Source organism: Chinchilla lanigera, unplaced genomic scaffold, assembly GCF_000276665.1.
Source record: "Chinchilla lanigera isolate Chin_1 unplaced genomic scaffold, ChiLan1.0 scaffold00146, whole genome shotgun sequence".
Taxonomy (NCBI): Eukaryota; Metazoa; Chordata; class Mammalia; order Rodentia; family Chinchillidae; genus Chinchilla; species Chinchilla lanigera.
Window position 1 is genome coordinate 1,273,109 of NW_004955547.1, and position 19,129 is coordinate 1,292,237.

The 19,129-nt window shown below is 41.0% G+C and overlaps 1 protein-coding gene across 2 annotated transcripts in view; it reads left to right on the forward strand.

Moving 5' to 3' along the window:
- Atf1 (activating transcription factor 1) overlaps positions 1-19,129 on the forward strand; it is a gene marked incomplete at its 5' end in the record, with an annotated part of 36,238 nt that overhangs the window by 9,821 nt on the left and 7,288 nt on the right. For both annotated transcript variants that reach the window (XM_013508455.1, XM_013508456.1), the window contains 4 exon segments: positions 2,266-2,366; positions 10,704-10,834; positions 13,646-13,825; positions 13,911-14,070. In XM_013508455.1, coding sequence (XP_013363909.1) covers positions 2,266-2,366; positions 10,704-10,834; positions 13,646-13,825; positions 13,911-14,070 — 572 coding nt within the window.

The following is a 19,129-nucleotide window of genomic DNA, read 5'->3' on the forward strand; positions in this document are numbered from 1 at the left end:
GCTTTAGGAAAGAAAGAGGGCCACCCTGGCTTTCTTTTCTTTCTATTTCTTCCCATTTTATTTTTGGTTCCAGTGAGTCCCAGAATGCCTTTGGTTCTCTGTCATTTTTAGAAGCAGCTATCTCAGAAGCAGAGAGGAATGTAGTATCTCATCTTTTCCTGCCTAGGTAGTGACTGGCAGTCCTGTCAGCTCCAGCATGCATCTTCATTTGGTAATCTCATATGAACGGTGGCAGCTGCATGGATCTTTGCATTTTTATTTGCTGCTGTTGTCATTAAGAGAAATATTTGATCTTAGTTACAATTAATCCCGTGGTTTAGAAATTATTTTCTTACTTGAGTTCATTTTCAGTGAGAGACGTTGGAGTGAATTTAGGGACAAGCTGTGAAACTCGCCGATGGTTTAGGTTAGAAATGATGCCTGAGGAATACAGAGTGACAGCTTTCTTTCTAAAAATCATATTAGTTCTTTATTATTGGGTTGTGACTAATGCTTTTCGATTAAAATTAGAACTCACTTTTGAAAGAGAGAGTAAAATGTAAAGCAAGTCTCTGGAAATTTAATGCCAAATCAGAATAGTCGAAGCTTGTCTGTAAATGGTAATAATGTAGAGAACTGATTTCTCATGTCCCTTCTTGAAGAAGCATGGTTGGATTTTTTAAAAATGGAGATGAAGCAGGACATGGTATAACACAGGCCTGTAATCCCAGTACTCAGAAGGCCAAGGCAGGGTTGCAAGTTCAAGACCAGACCAGGCTAATAATGGGACCCCAGTCTCAAAAACAGAAAGAAAACAACCAAAATATGAAGGAGAAGTCAGGTATCATAACTTGATGTTAGACAAGTTTGAGAAATTGAATACATCTTAAAAGTTGAAAATAACTTGTTTTCTCAGTTATAAAATATTGTTATAACTTGAAACTTGCCTTTTGTGTTGATGTGATTTTAAACTATTTTTTGTTAAGAATAGTTAGTGCCAAGTGTGCTGGTGTACACCTGTAACCTGAGCTACTTCCAAGGCTGAAGCAAGAGGATCAGAAGCTCTGGGTCAGCCTGGGTAACTTAGTGAGTCGCTGTCTCAAAACAAGAAGGGCAGGGGATGTAGCTAAGCATTCCCTGGGTTCAATCCTCAATATTACACACAAACGAAACTTAGCAGTGTTCATTGTGAGTACCATGTGCTAAGTACTGGGCGTGTATACACATTAACTTTGTATTCAACTGTGAAATGAGATAAAGTTGATCACTGCAGATCTTTAAGTTGCAGCTGTTTACACCTGCCCTTAACAGTCAACTCCATCTTGCCAAGTAAAATGATCAGTTCTCAGTCCTTGTTTTTTGTTTTTGTTTTTGTTTTTCTAGTACTGGGAATCGAACTCACAACCTCGCGCTTGCCAGGCAGGCGCTGTGCCGCTGAGCTAAATCCCCAGCCCCTCTCAGTCCTTGTTTTACTTTACCTGTAAGCAGCATTTCACATAGGTGATAGCTCTTTCTCAGTATAATGTCTTCACTAGTTTTTCCAAGATAGCTCACTCACTTGATTTTCTTTTTCCTCACTGAGTACTCCTTCCCAGTCTTGCTGGTTATCCTGTAATTGCCAGTCTCTTAAGGTTGGAGTTTTCCTGAGTTCCTGATTCTCTTGTTCATTTGCTGAGTTTGTCTCACATTAGATACATTCAGATTAATGTATCTAACACAGACCTCTTCCCTGGCTTGAGACTTGTGTATCTGGCAGCCTCAGGGTGGGCAACTAGATATCTAATAGGTTTTTAAAACCTATAGTGATTTTTTTTTTTTTTTAAAAAAGATTTTTTTTTTTTTTTTTTTTTTTTTTTTTTGAGATGGAGTCTCACCATGTTGCCCAGGCTGGTCTTCAACTCCTGAGATCAAGTGAGCCTCCTGCCTCAGCCTCCTGAGTAGTGGGGATCACAGGCACGTGACACCACACCCAACTAAAAATCTTTGAGCACTGTGCACCAGTTCAGAACTAGAACAGTGGAGACTGAGATCAGTGACTAGTCTTTTTAAGTGCAGTAGCATAGTATTATTGTACTCTTAACTCTGACTCTACTGTGTTGTATGTTCCTTTAGTTAGTTTGTGCTCCTAAAATAAACTTTCTCCTTTTTCTCTTTTCTTTCTTCTAGACCTTAGAATTAATGTACAAGTAAATTTGGGTGGCAGGAGACAGATAATTTTTTAAAGTAAAAACTCAATTCTTTTCGATCTGTATTCTTCCTCATATTAAAACCAGTTTTATCTTTTAGGTATCATCTTTATCAGAAAGTGAAGAGTCTCAGGACTCATCTGACAGCATCGGCTCCTCACAGAAAGCCCACGGGATCCTTGCACGGCGCCCGTCTTACAGGTCAGTATTCATTTCATTAAGCCCTGTAAAGCGGGGCATAGTGGCACACGCACTCCGGAGGCTGAGGCAGGAGGATCTTTGCGAGTTCGAGGCCAGCCTGGGCTGCAAAGTGAGCTCAAGGCCAGCCTGAACTGCATAGTGAGACCCTGTGTCAAACAAACAAACAAACAAAAAGCTCTGCAAACCTCATTACCAGACTAAAGAGGGAGCATGTCGTGTGTAAGAAGGAGGTGTTAAGAGAGGCCAGCTGGAGCCAGATTGTGCAGGGTCCAGTCCGCTGGACTGAAGTTGATTCTAGACTGCCGGCAAAATTTTAAATTTTCATATTAGCTTAGAATAATTAATATAATGCGAAGCAGGGCTGGAGATGAAGAATTGGACTACTTTATGTTCCCCTCTCGGCTTCCTAACTCTGGGTCTGTGTTCCACATTCTACAGTACTTCCTGCACGTACTTGACGGGAGCGTCTGTTTCCCTTTCTCAGCAGCCCCAACCCCAAATTAGGTCTTTCTCTGATTATGTCCTTCTGTTGAACCCTCTCAGAGTACTTACCTCATCCTGATGGAGCTCCATTTTATTTAAGGGCACGACCCAGATACTATTTGTGATCTTGGGGCTTAGCAGATTCCCTAGTAGATGCCCAGTGGTCGATGAGTGGGAAGCTGCGGGTTGTACGCCTCACTGATAGAAAGCATTTGAACCACCTGAAGGATTCAGCAGGGGTTGTGAGGGTGTTTGGAGTGAGTGAATTTGAGACACTTCTGTGGTAGAACTGGTCACACTCGGTGACTGTGGCAAGAGAAGCAGGAGACAGAAAATGTTCAGTCTTTGAAACAGACACACAAATGCAGTAGAGTTTAGATGATAAAGTGAAGGCTGTATAGGCGTGGTTAATCCTGTCTGGTGGAATAAATAGGAAAGACATCTTGGATGTCAGGTTACCACGTCTTTGTGAGACTGGGACAAGGAGCTAAACTGTTTCAGCTGTGGGACAGGTAGACTGAAGAAATGAAATCGGCCTGTTCTGTGAATTGGGAGTTTAAGATACCTGGAGGAAGAGGTTGTATAACACAAGAAGGTAAGCAGGAGCAGATTATATCCAGGCTCGCTGTTTTGTGAAGGATTTTGGCCTCCATTGAATAGTCAGTGAACAAATGTTATTAGTCAGCTTTGCATTACTTTGTCCTAATACTTGAGATAATCACCCTTTAAAGAGGAAAGTCTTACTTGGCTCATAATTTGGGAGGCTTATGAGTTAACCCCATTGCTCATGTGCTTGTGACAGGGCCATGCAGAACGAAGCTGCTCATCTCACACCCAGATGATGAAAAAGAGAAAGGAGAGGGCTCTAGTCTTGCTTTCCGCTCCCTGGGCCACGCCCAGTAACCTCGACTCCAGTGGGCCCCACCTTACAGGTTCCACCGCCTCCAGGAGCGCCACAGGCTGCTTGCCCATCTTTGCACAGAACCTTGAGGGAACACCTGCTTAAACCATAACAAGAGACGAAAATAACCCTAAAGCGTGAATTCACAATTGAAAATGAAAAAAAGGCTGAAGAAATAATACATGAATAGCAAATGATGGCAGATGCAATAAACAACATTAAATCTCTAAAGCACTTCAGATAATGAAATTACTAAGACCAAATTTAAAATTAAGAATAGCATAAAGAGGTCAGAACCCTTCTGGCTGGGCATGGTGGCATACTGCTGTGTTACGTTGTACTCACAGAATTAGTCAAGAAGTAAAATAAAAGAAAGATTAGAAAAAGAAATAAAATAGCAGATACTGTGACCTCATGCTGTTGGGTTGGCTGTAACGGAATACCAGCCTGGGTGTGTACAGAGAAAGTGCATTTGTTTGGCTCATGGTTTTGGACGCCGACAGGTCCACAGTTAAAGAGTTGATGCAGGGCGGGCCTGCTGCGCTATATTCCCGTGGTTGAAGGCAGAACAGTGGAGGGGCTGAACTCATCCTGAGAAAACTAAGCTGCTCTTGCACTAACTGCATTAGTCTGTTTATCAGGGCAGGTTCTCATGACCTAATCACCTCTTGAAAGTCTCACTTTTTGGCACTGATTCACCAAGGATAGGGTTTCTAGCACATACTCAAACCATAATATTTATGTAGAAAATCCTGACTAATCCACCAAAATAAAACTAGTAAGTTCAGCAAGGTTGCAGGATACAAGATTAATATAGAGAAATGAATTGTATTTCCGTACACTGGTAATAAATAGTTACCCAGCAATGAGATTAAGAAAACAGCCCCATTTACAATAGCACAAACTATAAAATAAGTTGATAATTAAATTTACTGATATAAATTATGTAAAGGAGAAGGGGTAAAGGGATGGGAAATGATCAATATACACTATATGCATGTAGCAGTTCCCCAGAATGGGTAACACTCCTGTATTTTAAACATACTAATCAAAAAAAAATTATACGTATAAATTTAACAAAAGAAGCATGATACTGTATGAAAACTACAGAACCTTGTTGAAAGAAATTGTGAAAAATCTTGAATGAAGGCCCCCTGTATTGACTGGAAGACTAAATGTCTTAACAGATAAGCTAATTATAAAATGAGCCTGACCTAACAGAAGCCATCAGAATGAGGGAGTACTGGTAAGAAGCAAGGAGGTAGGCACTGGAGGTCCTTCTGAAGGTAGAACTGGGGGTAAAAACTGTCCGTTGAGTATTTACACATGGTGATACAGTTACACAGTAACTCGGTCTTAATACTCATCAGACCCCTCCACCCATGTCACACAGCCAAGTGATTGCCTTTTACCTCTGGAAGGGGCAGTTGGACCAGCTGACAGAGCAGAAGACAGCAAGCCTGACTGAAAAGAGAATTCAAATGGAAAAATGACGCTGCTCCAGCTCCCTTCCTCAGCTTAGATGTTATAAAAATCCTTGTCAGGGGGGTGTGGCACATTGAATGATGGTGTATATGTGCTTACCATGTTCTGGGTTTAGTCTCCAGCACCATAAAAAGAGAAAAGGGAGTGGCAGGGATTTGCATAAACATTTCTCCAAAAATGATACATAAATGACCAACAAACGTATGAAAAACGTTCAACATGATTTGTAATCAGGGAAATGCAAATCTAAATCATGAGGCGCTACTTCAGAAAAAGGTGAATAGGGGCTGGTGATTTAGCTCAGCGGCACAGCGCCTGCCCAACAAGCACAAGGTCATGAGTTCTTTAACTTTTATTTGTTTGCTTGCTTGTTTTGTTTTTTTCCGGTACCGGGAATCAAACTCACGACCTTGCACTTGCTAGGCAGGCGCTGTGCCACTGAGCTAAATCCCCAGCAAAGGTGGTGAGTTCGATCCCCAGTACCTGGAAAAAAAAAAAAACAAAAGAAAAAGGTAAATAGTAACAGGTGTTAGTGAGGATTCTGAGACATCAAACCCTCAAACCCTGCCAGTGAGGATGTAAAGTGGTACAAGTGCTGTGGCAAACGGCTTGGCAGTTCTGTTAACGCCACGTTGCCATACAGCCAGCCTCTTCCAGTGCCAGCTGTGTTCTCAGAAATAAAAACACGCATCTGCGTAAAACTTGGACATGGGCGTTCACAGCAGTGTTGTTCACAATCACTCCAAAGTGGGAACAACCACGATGTCCCTCAGCTCATGAATGGATAAACTGTGCTGCTCTGTTTGTACAGTGGATTATTAGTTAGCAGTGAAGTACTGGTAATTATGTTCTGGTACAGATGAACCTTAAAAATACCAAGTGATTCTGAAAAAAAAAAAAAAAAAAAAATACCAAGTGAAAGAAGCCACTCACCCAAGACTGCATATTGTGTGATTCAATTTATGTAAAATGTCTGGTTCGGGTAAATTTATAGAAACAAAAGTATAGGACTAGAGGTGCATCTCAGTGGTAGACGTTACCACATGTGCGCAAGGGCCTGGGCTCAGTCCCTAGTACTGAAAACAAAGAAGAGGGCAGGAAGGAAAGTAGATGAGCAGTTGCTTAGAACTTGGGAGAAGGAAGAATAGAATGGGGATTGACTGTTAATAGATACTAAGTTTCTTTTAGTTTTTTGTTTTGTTTGTTTTGTTTTGAGACAGGCTCTAGCTGTGTAATTCATGCTGGTCTTTCTTTCACTATGTAGCTCAAGATGTCCTTGAGCTCTTGGCAATCATCCTGCCTCAGCCTCCCAAGTGCTGAGATTACAGGTGGGGGCTACCATGTATGGCTCTAAATTTCTTTTAGGAGGGGACAATGTGTGAGAAACATTGGATAATACACTTTAAATGAATTAATTTATGGTAAATGACTGAAAAAGGTGTTTTCTTTAAAAAGACTAAAATAATTAGAATGGATTTTTGAAAATGCTTCACTTCAGTGATCTAACTAAACTGAAGGATGGCTAAAGATTGCTATATAAATATCATACAAGATTAACCAGAGGAAGGAAAACCACCAGAGATAAAGGACATTACATTATACAGTGATAACAAGATGTAACAATACAGATATGTAGGCACCTCACAAAAGAACTTCAAAGTACATGTATCAAAGCCTTAACAGAATTAAAAAGAGAGATAGACAAGTGCTCCCATAGCTGAAGCACATCTGTCTCAGTATTCAGTAGAACTTGGAGTGAGAAAATCAGATTATAGAATTTAACACCAGTAACCAGTAGGACCTAAGTGGACATTTTTGGAGTCCTTCGCCAAACACCTGTAAAATGAACATGGTTTTTGACTGCAAAAAGGAACGTCCACCAAGAAATAAATAGCATATCTGTGGTGATAATAAACCTTACCAATTTTAAAAGAATTGAAATCATGCATATTATGTTCTGTGATCCTATTGGCGTTATACTACACACCAATAGTAGAGATATAACAAGAAAGTTTCCAAATATATGGAAATTAAACAGCATAACTAAGAAACAGTTCATTTACCAAGTAGGGTAAGTGCAGAGCAAAGCAGAAGGACATGCTAACAATAGCAGTCAATGCAATTGAAAAGAGAAAACTAATTGAGGTTATCAAAGGCTGGTTTTTCGGAAACAGTGAAGTTGGGAGGCCGGGTGGGGGGGCGATTGGAGGTGTCAGGAAGGCATGGAGGGGCCCAGCGTGGTGGTGCACACCTGTGACCCAGCGTTCCACAGGTTCAAGGCCAGCCTGAGCTACAGAGCGAGGCCGGCTTAAAGTCATGGAGGACCAGTTACAGCCTTGTCGGGCATGGTACTTACTCCGAGAGATTGCAAACCAGTGCAAATGAGGGCCTTGTCTGATTGACATTTTAAAAAGACTGCTGTGTGGGGAGTAGACGTAACAAGGGGTAGGCCGACAACAGGAGACCAAGGGAGACCGTTGTGACTCTGTGACTGTCCAGTCAAGAGGTGGTGGTGGTGGCATTTGTTGGGGTGGCTGCAGTGGAGGTGATGAGAGGGTAAGAGTAGACAGTAACTGCTTATGCACTGCTGATGGGCTGTGAAAAAGAGAAACAATGACATGAAAACTTGCGGTTTAAGCGCCTGGAAAATGGAGCAGCTATTTACCGAAAAGACTGCCAGAATGGAAGGATGTCTGAGATTAAATTTCGGATGCTTGAGGTTTGAATTGCCCGTTGGAATGGAGGTGTTCAGTGCAGAACTGGAAATGAGAGTAAAGTTCAGGAGAGAGAATGGGGATAAAGTCAGCTGGAGGCCCACCAGTGTAGACTGAGTGTCCACACCCGTGAAACAGATGGGATCACCAGAAAGCGAAGTCAAAAACTGCATCCCATTTTACCCAAGGTCTTGTTAAGAGAGTGAGGAAGAATACAACACAATGCCAAATAGTACCTCTGACTGCTGTGTAATTAAAATAACATACGCGCATGATACACAGAAACTTAGATAACGGTACTGTTACAGGGAGGGGACAAGTGTTGACATTTGAATCTATAACTTGATTTGTTTCTGTTAAAATTATCTGAAGCAAGTCTGGGTGTGGTGGTGCTTGCCTATAATCCCAGCGCTCTGGGAGGCTGAGGATGAACAAAAGTTGAAGTCCAAGGTCGGGTGTGATGGTGCATGCCTGTCATCCCAGCACTTTGGAGGCTAAGACAGGAGGATTGCTGTGAGTTCAAGGCCAGCCTGAACTGCACAGTTGAAGCCCAGACTGGGCAACTTAATGACTTAGTGAGACCCTGTCTGAAGATTAAAAGAATAGAAAAGTCTGAGGGATGTTGCTCAACACAGAGGCCCTGGGCTCAATCCCCAGTACCGGGAGAAAAAAATCTGAACCAAATGTGGCATAATATTAGTGTCTGTCAATTTGTGGTATGTGGTATGTAGATGTATTTTAGGTGCCTTTCTTTATGTTCAGAATGTTTTGTAATTTAAACTGAAAAAGAAGTGGGTACAACACTCCATGGCGTCATGCTGGCTGGTTGCATGAGGCCACATGCACTGTTGGGTGGATTCTGGGGCTCTGCCTCAGACCTTTCAGTCATTAGGGGCATCGGGAATCAATTCAACAACCTCTCCAGATGATTCCAATAGATAGGCAGGTTTAGGAACCGCCATGCTAACCAAGTGTGGTGGCTCCTGCCCGTAATCCTAGTACTCGGGAGGCTGGGGCAGGAGGATCACTGCAAGTTTGAGGCCAGCCTGAGCTACATAGCGAGTTCAAGCCAGTAACGAGACCCTGTCTCAAAAAAAAAAAAAAGAAAAAAAGGAACTACCATTTCTTAAAACAGAGTCCTGTAGACTGTCACCTCCCTTTTTCTGTATAACTTCTAGTAGAATCTACAATTCTATTAGCTCTTGCTGGAAATATTATCCAGAGATAAGAGCTGGAAATACTATCCAGAGATAAGAGCTGGAAATACTATCCAGAGATAAGAGCTGAAGTTGGAGAGGGATCTTCAACATGTTGCAGAAGAACACATGAAAGAACTGCAAGTATTCGATTTACCTCACACCTGTGGCAGTAGTGAAATAGTCCACGGTGTAGGGCATAGGTACGTTATTGGGTTTAGGCTTAGGTTTTGCTAGCTTCACTGGGTAGAACCAACTTTGGATTGAAATTTTTAAAAACTCACTGTGCGATAATAGAAGAGTGTACTTTTTTGGAAGTGTAGTGGATGGCTTATTGAGAAAGTGGATAAGTAGAATTGTGGGGAAGGGGCTGGAAAGTTGGCACAGATATCACCAGAGACCCCTTTTGCTCTCTGGGATACCTTTTCAGCAGGTACTACTTCCCCATACCTTTGCCTGCATCCCATTTTACTAAGTCTGAGATATACCTCTGGAGTATTTACCTCTTTTTGTTAAAATGAGCAGTTTTACTTAATGCAGATACTCTGCGTATTTGCAGGAGTGTTTTTTCTTTTGTAGTACTGGAGATGAACTTCAAGAAGTGATGAGGTACATACTGGCCTTTCTAAATTTTGAGGTAGAGTCTTACTAAATTGCACAGGCTGGCCTTGAACTTGCCATCCTTCTGCCTTAGCCTCCTGAGTAGCTGGGATTATAGGCTTATGCTACCACAACTAGCTATAGTAGTATGTGTAGTCCAGACTTTTTTTTTTTTTTTTTTTGAGAACTAAAGGCTGATAAGACAGAACTGATCTTAAGTGAAGGTCACTGACACTATTTAGTGAATATTAATTAAATAACACAACAGGGACATCTTTCCTGTAGAAAAAGTTTTTTTATACCTCCGCAAGGGCCCCTACAAATACCTAGGAAGCTACTCTTTTTAATGCATGAGGGTTTTTTTGACAATGGTAAGCAAAATGTAACTAGCCTGGGGCACGTAATGATGATTTCTTTGCTTTTTTGGCAGGATGTTGGGGGTTTTTGAGACAGGGTCTCACTCTGTAGTGTAGGCTGGCCTCAAACTCGCACCTGTCCTCCTGCTTCAGCCTCTTGAGTGCTGGGATTACAGGCATGCACCAACATGCCTGGCTTGTTTTGTTTTGTTTGAGATAGTGTCTCACTTTGTAGTTGAGGCTGGCCTTGAACTCATGGTGATCCTTCTGCCTCAGCTTCCCAAGTGTGGGGATTACAGGGATCTGTCACCATGCCTGGCCAATGATGATTTCTTGACACAGTAGTTTACTAGGTATCTAGTAGGTTATTGTACTTTTTTTCTTTTTCTTTTTTGAGACGGGGTCTCACTATGTTGTCCAGGTTGATCTCTAACTCCTGGACTCAAATGATTCTCCTGCTTAAGCCACTTGAATAGCCGGGACTACAGGCACATTTCACCACCCAGTTAAATTACAGCACTTTAACCTGAGATTGAGAAAGGTTTTATAATTTCTTTTTGTAAAGGCATTCTGATTAACATTAAGAGTTCTTTTTTTTATAGAAAAATTTTAAAAGACCTGTCTTCTGAAGATACACGGGGCAGAAAAGGAGACGGAGAAAACCCTGGAGTTCCTGCTGTCACTTCTATGTCTGTTCCAACTCCTATCTATCAGACTAGCAGCGGACAGTACAGTATGTATAGGAATCATCTCCACCAGATGGATACACAACTTAGGTTTTCTGTGGGAAGAGGTGGTATGAAGAAAGACTGTCATATTTAATAGTGGTAATTATTAAAAGATACTTTGAGCCAAGAATAATGCAAAATACTTTTTTAGTGTTGTCTCATTTACTAGTTACAGCAACTTATTGAGGTAAGGAGTTACCAGTTTATGAGGGAAAGAAGTCTTAGAAAGTTAGATGCTGTTCAAGAAGTTACATAGCTCGTAGGTGATGGAATATGATACAAAATTAGGTTCATCTGAGTCTAGAAATTTAATTTTCCCCCAAACTACAGTACTACTTACAGACTGCTTTTGGACACTTACAGTTATATCTGTGACCTTAATTCCTGTGGAATTTACTATTTGGATTAGTTACATGATGAAAGATTAAACATGAGCATTAGATTTTCAGTATGGGGTTAAGGAAGTTTAAATTATGAAGAGAATTCAGAATATGCAGTGTGATTTACCATGAATAATCAGGGTCTGATTACCTTTAACGAACCACTAAATCTCGGTCTGAAAATGGTACAAAGATTAGTTAGGGCCAAGTGTGGTGGTACACACCTGTAATCACAGTACTTGGGGAGATTGAGGCAGGAGGATCTCTCTGAGTTCAGAGCCAGCCTGGGCCACAGAGTGAGTTCAAGGCCAGCTTTAACTACATAGAGAAACCTTGTCTCATAGGTAATTTAAGTAAGTAAGTGGATGGATAGATGGATGGATAGATAGATAAGATAGGCTGGGAAAGGGGCCGAAGGCAAAGGCTCTGGGTTCAATCCCCAGTACTGCAAAACAAGGAAAAAGAAAAAGAAGAATTCCATCTGGGAATTAGGTAAAGTCATAAAGTAAACAGATGTGGTCCTTACTTTCGTGTGTGTGTCGAGGGGGGGGGGGTACTATGTGTGGGGATTGAACCCAAATTAAATTTTGGCTTATCTCTAAGACCATTGAAAGTTAGACTACATAGAAAATATTTCATGTTATAGTAAAAATGAGTACACTACAAACTAGCATCTGGGGCAAGGCTTAGTACACATGTGCCTGCACCACTGAGTACAGCCGCCGATACTCAGGTGACCAGAGTCCTTGAAGGGTGGCTGGTGAGGCTGAGGAGCTGGACTTTTTATTTTGTTTAATTTAACCTGATAGTTACACAAGGCTGTTGGCTACTTTATTGAACAGTGCAGTTTTAGAATAAATACAACCAGGTAAATACACATGTTAAGACTAGGAAGAAAGTTCGCAAAAATGAAACAATTCTGTATTATCAAATGTATTTAATTTCACTGATGCATCTACAAATATGTAATTTTGAGTTATATGTTACTGTATCAGCCTGTATGAGCATACAAAAAAGGCCAGCAACGATGTGCACCAAAAATTGCTCACTGCATGATGTGAAGAGTGGCTGTACCCAAGCAAGTGTCACCATGCTGACTGAGTCTTTAAAGACATAAGCTAAATATGTATGGCAGGCCGGGTGTGGTGGCGCACGCCTATGCACTTGGGAGCCTGAGGCAGGAGGAGTGTTGCAAGTTCGAGACCAGCCTGGGCTGCAAAGTGAGCTCAAGGCCAGCCTGAACTGCATAGCGAGACCCTGTCTCAAAAAGACAAAAAAAAAAAAAAAAAAGTATGGCAATGAGGAGGGCTTAGAAACTCCTGAAAATTTTTTTTTCATTTATGACTCCCTCCAACACACACACAGAAGTTTATTTTGGCTTCCTGGAAGGCAAAGCATAAAAAGGAAAAAGATGTTGCACAGTTACAAATTGAAAGGAGAGTACAGGGATGAAACACTAGGTCGTGGAGGGGATTTTTTACTTGGAAATTGCATAATGCTAAAGTAATTTCTGCTTGGTTATGTCTTTTGGGTTTTAATTTAAGGGGGGAAGACCATTAACACAAATATAATTCATTGAAAAATACCTGTGGGGAGCTAAGTAATGTGATCTAATAGGTGGTTTTCTGGTGACTGTTTTCACAAGGAAATGAATGAACAGATTACATTTCTTAAATATCAGTTAAGTAAATGGTGTGCAAAATTACGGTGTTTATGTTTCCTTCTTTCTTTAAAAGTTAGCCATGGGGGCCTCTTGATGCTTTAGAATTTCTGTGCCCTTAGCAGTTAGCATACAGTGCCCCATGTGTTCCAAAGTGTGCTGTTTTTACCAATCAGTTAAACAACTTGAGGCTGAATTTAAGGCATTACAGCTTGTTATGGTTGATACATTGTGTCAACTTGGGGAGTCTAGAGGTTTGGCTAAGTGATTCAGCAGGAAGCCAGGGTGCTTACTTTGTATACATCCTGAGCCTGTGGAAGAGGAGAGCATGGAGACTATGTGAGAGCTACGTGCCCCTTACCTGGGGGCAGCCTGTTTACAAAGTAAGGGAGGGAAAGAGGCTGCTTGCTGCCATTCCTCCTTTTTGCTCTGGCTGCTTTGCTGTTCGGCTGCCATTCCCCCTTTGCTCTTGTTGCTTTGCTCTCTTCTGCCTCGGAGCCAGCCAAGTATGGATTGAAACCTCCACAAACTGTAAGCTAAATAAACCTTTCCTTCCTTAATTTTGGGCTACAGCAACGAGAGAAAAGTAACTTAAGACACAGCTGAAGTGTAGAATTCCATTTTACTTGTTTTCACTGTTTAGTTCACACAAAGTGGTCCACAATTACCAAGCAGAATTGCATTCATATCCATTTGAATACTTCATTTTTTTACCATTCCATAGAATTCAGTGTATTGTGTAACCTTATAATACTGTTTTCTCTTTTTGGTTAAAGTTGCTATTGCCCCAAATGGAGCTTTACAGTTGGCTAGTCCAGGAACAGATGGTGTCCAGGGACTTCAGACATTAACCAGGACCAGTTCCGGCAGTACTCAGCAAGGTACAATTCTCCAGTATGCTCAGACCTCTGATGGACAGCAGATACTTGTGCCCAGCAACCAGGTGGTTGTACAGAGTAAGTATGCTTACCTGTCTATGGAACATGTCCCCGAGTACTTTCAAAGACTCTAAGCAATCAATTCACCTTTCTGACTGTACAGCTGCATCAGGAGATATGCAGACATATCAGATCCGTACCACACCTTCAGCTACTTCGTTGCCACAGACTGTGGTGATGACATCTCCGGTGACTCTTACATCTCAGACAACTAAGACAGATGACCCCCAGCTGAAGAGAGAAATAAGGTTGATGAAAAATAGGTAAGAGTAAAATTATACTACCAGAATGAGTAAGGGTTTATAAATCTTAGAACATACCAAATATTAGAATAGTATAATTATAAATAAGGAGATTGGTATCAGCTTCATTTTACTGTGTTAGATTGTCTCCTTCATGCCCAGTAGATCAGTGAGTCTCTTTGATGACTTTCTTTAATATAGTGTATGCTCTACAGTTATTTCATTTTTATTGTAGCCTTTGAAATAGCACTGTTTGGGGCCCGAGATACAGCTCAGTGGCTGGCAAGCACGAGGTCCTGAGTTCGATTCCCGGTACCCACCCCTCCCAAATTGAATGAAATAGCACTGTTCAGGAAAGCTTTCCAAACAATACTCTGTTCTTGTTGGGCTCACAGAATTAAACGAAAATTATACAAGCATACCTTGGAGATACTGTGGGCTCGGTTCCAGGCCAGCATAATAGAGCAAATGTCACAAAACAAGTCATGCGAGTTTTCGGTTTCCCACTGCATATAAAAGCTGTGCTTACAGTGTACTTGTAGTCTGTTAAGAGTATGATAGCAGTGTCTTAAAAAAACAAAACAAAACAGTATATATACCTTAATTTAAAACTACTTTATTGGTTAAAAATGGCAATAATCATCTGAACCTTCAATAAATCCAGTCTTTTTGCTGGTGGAAGGTCGTAACTTTGGTGTTGATGGCTACTTACTGATTAGGTGGTTGTGGTTACTTAAGATAGCAGTGAGGTCTGCCACATTGAATCTTCGAATGGAAGATTTCTCTGTAGTATGTGATGCTGCAGGAAAGCATTTTGTTTTGTTCTGTTTTTTTTCTTTTTGAGACAGGTCCAGACTGGCCTTGAGCTCACTTTGTAGCCCAGGCTGGTCTCAAACTCGCAATGATCCTCAGGCCTCAACCTCCCGAGTGCTAGGATTATAGGCGTGTGCCACCCGCCCAACAGAAAAGCATTTATCCATAGAATTCTTTCAGTCTTGGAGCCAGTCCTCTCAAACCCTGCCTCTCCTAAATCTCAAGAAACCCTTTTTTGTTGGTGGAAGGCAGTACTGGACATTGAACTCAGGATCTTCACACTGAGCTACATCCTCAGCCTTTTAAAACATCTTTTAAAATGTTGAGACAGGAAAAAAAAAAAATGTTGAGACAGGAAAAAAAAAAAACGTTGAGAGAGGAAGCCAGGTGTGGTGCATGCCTGTAATCCCAGCACTTGGGAGGCTGGAGCAGAAGGATCTTCGTGAGTTCAAGACCAACCTGCTGCCTGGCAAGTGCAAGGTCCTGAGTTTGATTCTTGGTACCCCCCACCAAAAAAAAAGACCAACCTGAATTGCATAGTGAGACCCTGTCTCAAAAAGACAAAAAAAAAAATTTTTTTTTTGAGACAGAGTCTCACTTGAACTTGCAGAGCCTCCCAGGGTAGTGAGATCAAGAAACCACTTTCTTTGCTTATCATAAGATCCATGTTTGTTAGCTTTACCATGAGATTGAAGCAGCCATGACTGCAAGCCTTATTTTTAATTAAGTAGTTAATTTAATTTTGCGGATTTATCCCAGGCCTTCACAGTGAGCTACACCCCCAGCCCCTTTTAAATTTACTTTTATATTATTTTTTACTTTCTTTAATTTTAATTTTAATTTTTGGTGTTTTTTTTGTTTTGTTTTGTTTTTCCAGTAAAGGGAATCGAACTCACGACCTCCCGCTTGCCAGGCAGGCGCTGTGCCGCTGAGCTAAATCCCCAGCCCTAATTTTTTACTTTTTAAAAATTAGGTATATGTTTGAGATACATAATAATTACATTTATTTTGGGAAATGGGTACACATATATAATACTTGGATCATTTTTAACACTCTCCCCTCCTCCTTTGTGTCCTCCCCTTGCTTTTCTCTTTCATCTCCCAGGAGTTTATTTCCCTGTTGCCTGTCATCTCTTTTTTTAAAAAAATTATTTATATTTTGGTTTTCTCATATAAGAGAGACCATGTGATAATTAGCCATGTGTGCTTAACTTCATTTAACGTTCTTGTCCTAAGCTCCATCTGTTTTCTTAGAAATGTAATACTCAGTGGTGTAAATGTACTGTCCATCTATTGCTGGGCATCTGGCTGCTTCCATAGTTTGGCATAGTTTGAATTGCACTGCTATGAATGTGGGTGTCCATGTATCTCTACAGTATGATGTCTTCAGCTTTTTCAGAAAATACCAAGGGAGAAATATAGCTAGGTCAAACGGAATTTATATTATTTATTTATGTATGTATGTTACTTTATTTTTTTGGTGCCAGGAATCAAACTCGCAACCTTGCACTAGCCAGGCAGGCCCTGTACCACTAAGCTATATCCCTGGCTATTTTTTCTTCTTTTTGAGTGCTTGTGCTGGTTCACCTTTCCACTAGCAGTAGAGAAGGGTTCCTTTCCCCACATCCTCACTAGCACTTGTAGGTTTATGTGTTCTTGATGATGGCCATTCTCATTAGAGTAAGATGAAGTCCCAGTGTTATTTTGATTTGGATTTCTCTAATGGCTAAAGATGTTAAACATTTTTTAATGTACTTATTGGCCATTTGTGCTTCTTGTTTTGAGAAATATCTTAATTTCATTTGCTTTTTTTTTTTTTTTTTTGGTGTTTTTCTTTTTTTCTGGCACCAGCAATCGAACTCATGACCTTGTGCTTGCCAGGCAGGCGCTGTGCTGCTGAGCTAAATCCCCAGCTGCTTTTTTTTGTTTTTTTGAGATAAGGTCTCACTGTATAGTTCAGGCTGGCCTTGAATTAGTTAATTAATTTTTTTTTTTGTCTTTTTGAGAGCTTGTTTGGAGGTTCTAGCAGGGGAGCACGGCTACTCGTATACCCTTGACCAAGGAACGGTACCCCTCTATCGGGGGTGGTCGTCCTCTTCGACCGAGCGCGCAGCTTCGGGAGGGACGCAGGTGGAGTGTTGAGGGAGGAAAGGGACGCCTACCTGCCTAGCCAGCCAGATCGGCCAGATCAACCCTGGCGATCAATAGGGTGACAGATGTCGTAGCCAGATCACCCTCACATCCATTTTTGTCTTTTTGAAACAGGGTCTCACTGTGCAGTTTAGGCTGGCCTTGAGCTCACTTTGTAGCCCAGGCTGGTCTCGACCTCACAAAGATCCTCCTGCCTCAGCCTCCCGAGTTCTGGGATTATAGGTGTGTGCCACCACGCATGGCCTTTTTCTTGGCCTTTTTTTTTTTTTTTTTTTTTTTTTTTTTTGGTACCCAAAATTGAACTCAGGATCTTACACTTGCCAGGCAGGCACTTACAACCTTGAATTTACTGTCACCCAGGCTGGCCTTGAAGTCCAGGTGATCCTCCTACCTTGGCTTCCCAAGTGCTGGGATTACAGGTGTGGGCCACTGCACTAGGCCCCGTTTAATGATTAGGTTGTTGTTTTATGTGTGTTGTACCATTCTTGCATCCCAGGGTGAACCTAACTTGGTTATGATGTGTATACGATCTTTTTCTTTTTTAATGATTTGTTACATTGTGTTTGCAAATCATCGATGTTCATTAGAGATACTGGGTTGTAGTTTCCTTTTCTGTTGAGTCCTTGTCCAGTTTTAGTGTTAGGGTTATGCTGTCTTCATAGAATGAGTTTGGAAGTGTTCCTTCCCTCTCAGTTTCATGGAAGGGTTTGAGGAGCATTGGCATTTGTTCTTGGAAGCCCTGGTAAAATTCAGTGGTGAATCCATCACATCCTGGGTTGTTCTTAGTTTTATTTATGTACTTCTCAAAAATCTTTAAGGAATAAATACTAGTTCTACTTCTTTAATCTTAAGGTTACTAAAGCCTACTGCCCATCAATGATTTACCCAAGGTTACACTGCGTTGTAAGTGGTATAGGTACAATTTAAACTTGGATCCAGGCTTCAGGGTCCCAGGTTTTACATAATGCCATTCTGCCTCTCAGAAGAGTCAGCACACAGCAAGTAACAGTGAGTTTTGTAGTCTTCAGTTACCCGCTCAGTGAGTGGAAAGAAAGGTCTCGTGTTTAAAGAAAAAAGATGTCATTGAAGGGGCTGGGGATTTAGCTCAGCAGCACAGCGCCTGCCTGGCAAGTGTAAGGTTATGAGTTCAATTCCTGGTACCTGAAAAAAAAAAAGATGTCATTGAAAAATCAAAGATCTAGAGAATATAAAAAATAAAAATTGGAAAATAGAAAATGTGTAGTTAATAAAGATGTATTCCATCTGTCTAAAATGTCAAGGAAAATAAGCTAGAAATTATTTGAAAGGCTGAAAAAGAACCAGTTCTCTTGAACACTGTATGGAAATTTTTGCCAGTTAATAAAACAGGAAAAAAGAAATTACAAAGATTAAAGTAAAGCTGTTATTATTGATACACACTTGCCTACCAGAAAAAACCCCAAGCCAGCTGTGGTAGTGCCTGTTATCCCAGCACTCAGGAGGCTGAGGCAGGAGGATTGTTGTGAGTTCAAGGCCAGTCTAAACTGCATAGTGAGACACCCACACACACAAAAAAAGAAGCCCCAAATAGGTATAGTGAAGAATTAGAAGTAATGAGTTTATAAGGATTTTAGGTACAAGAGCAGTTTTTAGAAATGAATTGTATTTCCTTGTATCAGCAGTATAGTGTTTGAGAAAATAATTATTTAAATCAAGGTATCAGTTAAAGCTGGATGTGTGATGCCTGTAACCCTAGCCCTCTGAAGGATTGAGGCAGAGAGATCACAAGTTCAAGCTCAGCTTGGGCAGTCTAGCAAAACCTTGCAACCGCCCCCCACCCAAAAAAAAGCTAGGGGTGTAGCTCAGTGCAAAGGCCCTGGTTTCCGTCCCCAGGACTGCATGCGTGTGTGCACACACACACACAGTGTATCAGTTTTGTATGAATAATAAATAAAATATTCAATAATTTTCTAACAGAAATGTTCAAGATCTTACGGAAAATGTTCTCACATTTCTGAAAGGTACTAAAAAATCTAAGTTAATAAATAGAACATATACTATGCCCATAGATATAGGAATTCAATAATATAAAGATGACTATTTGTCACCATTAGATAATTTTCAATCGAAATCCAAA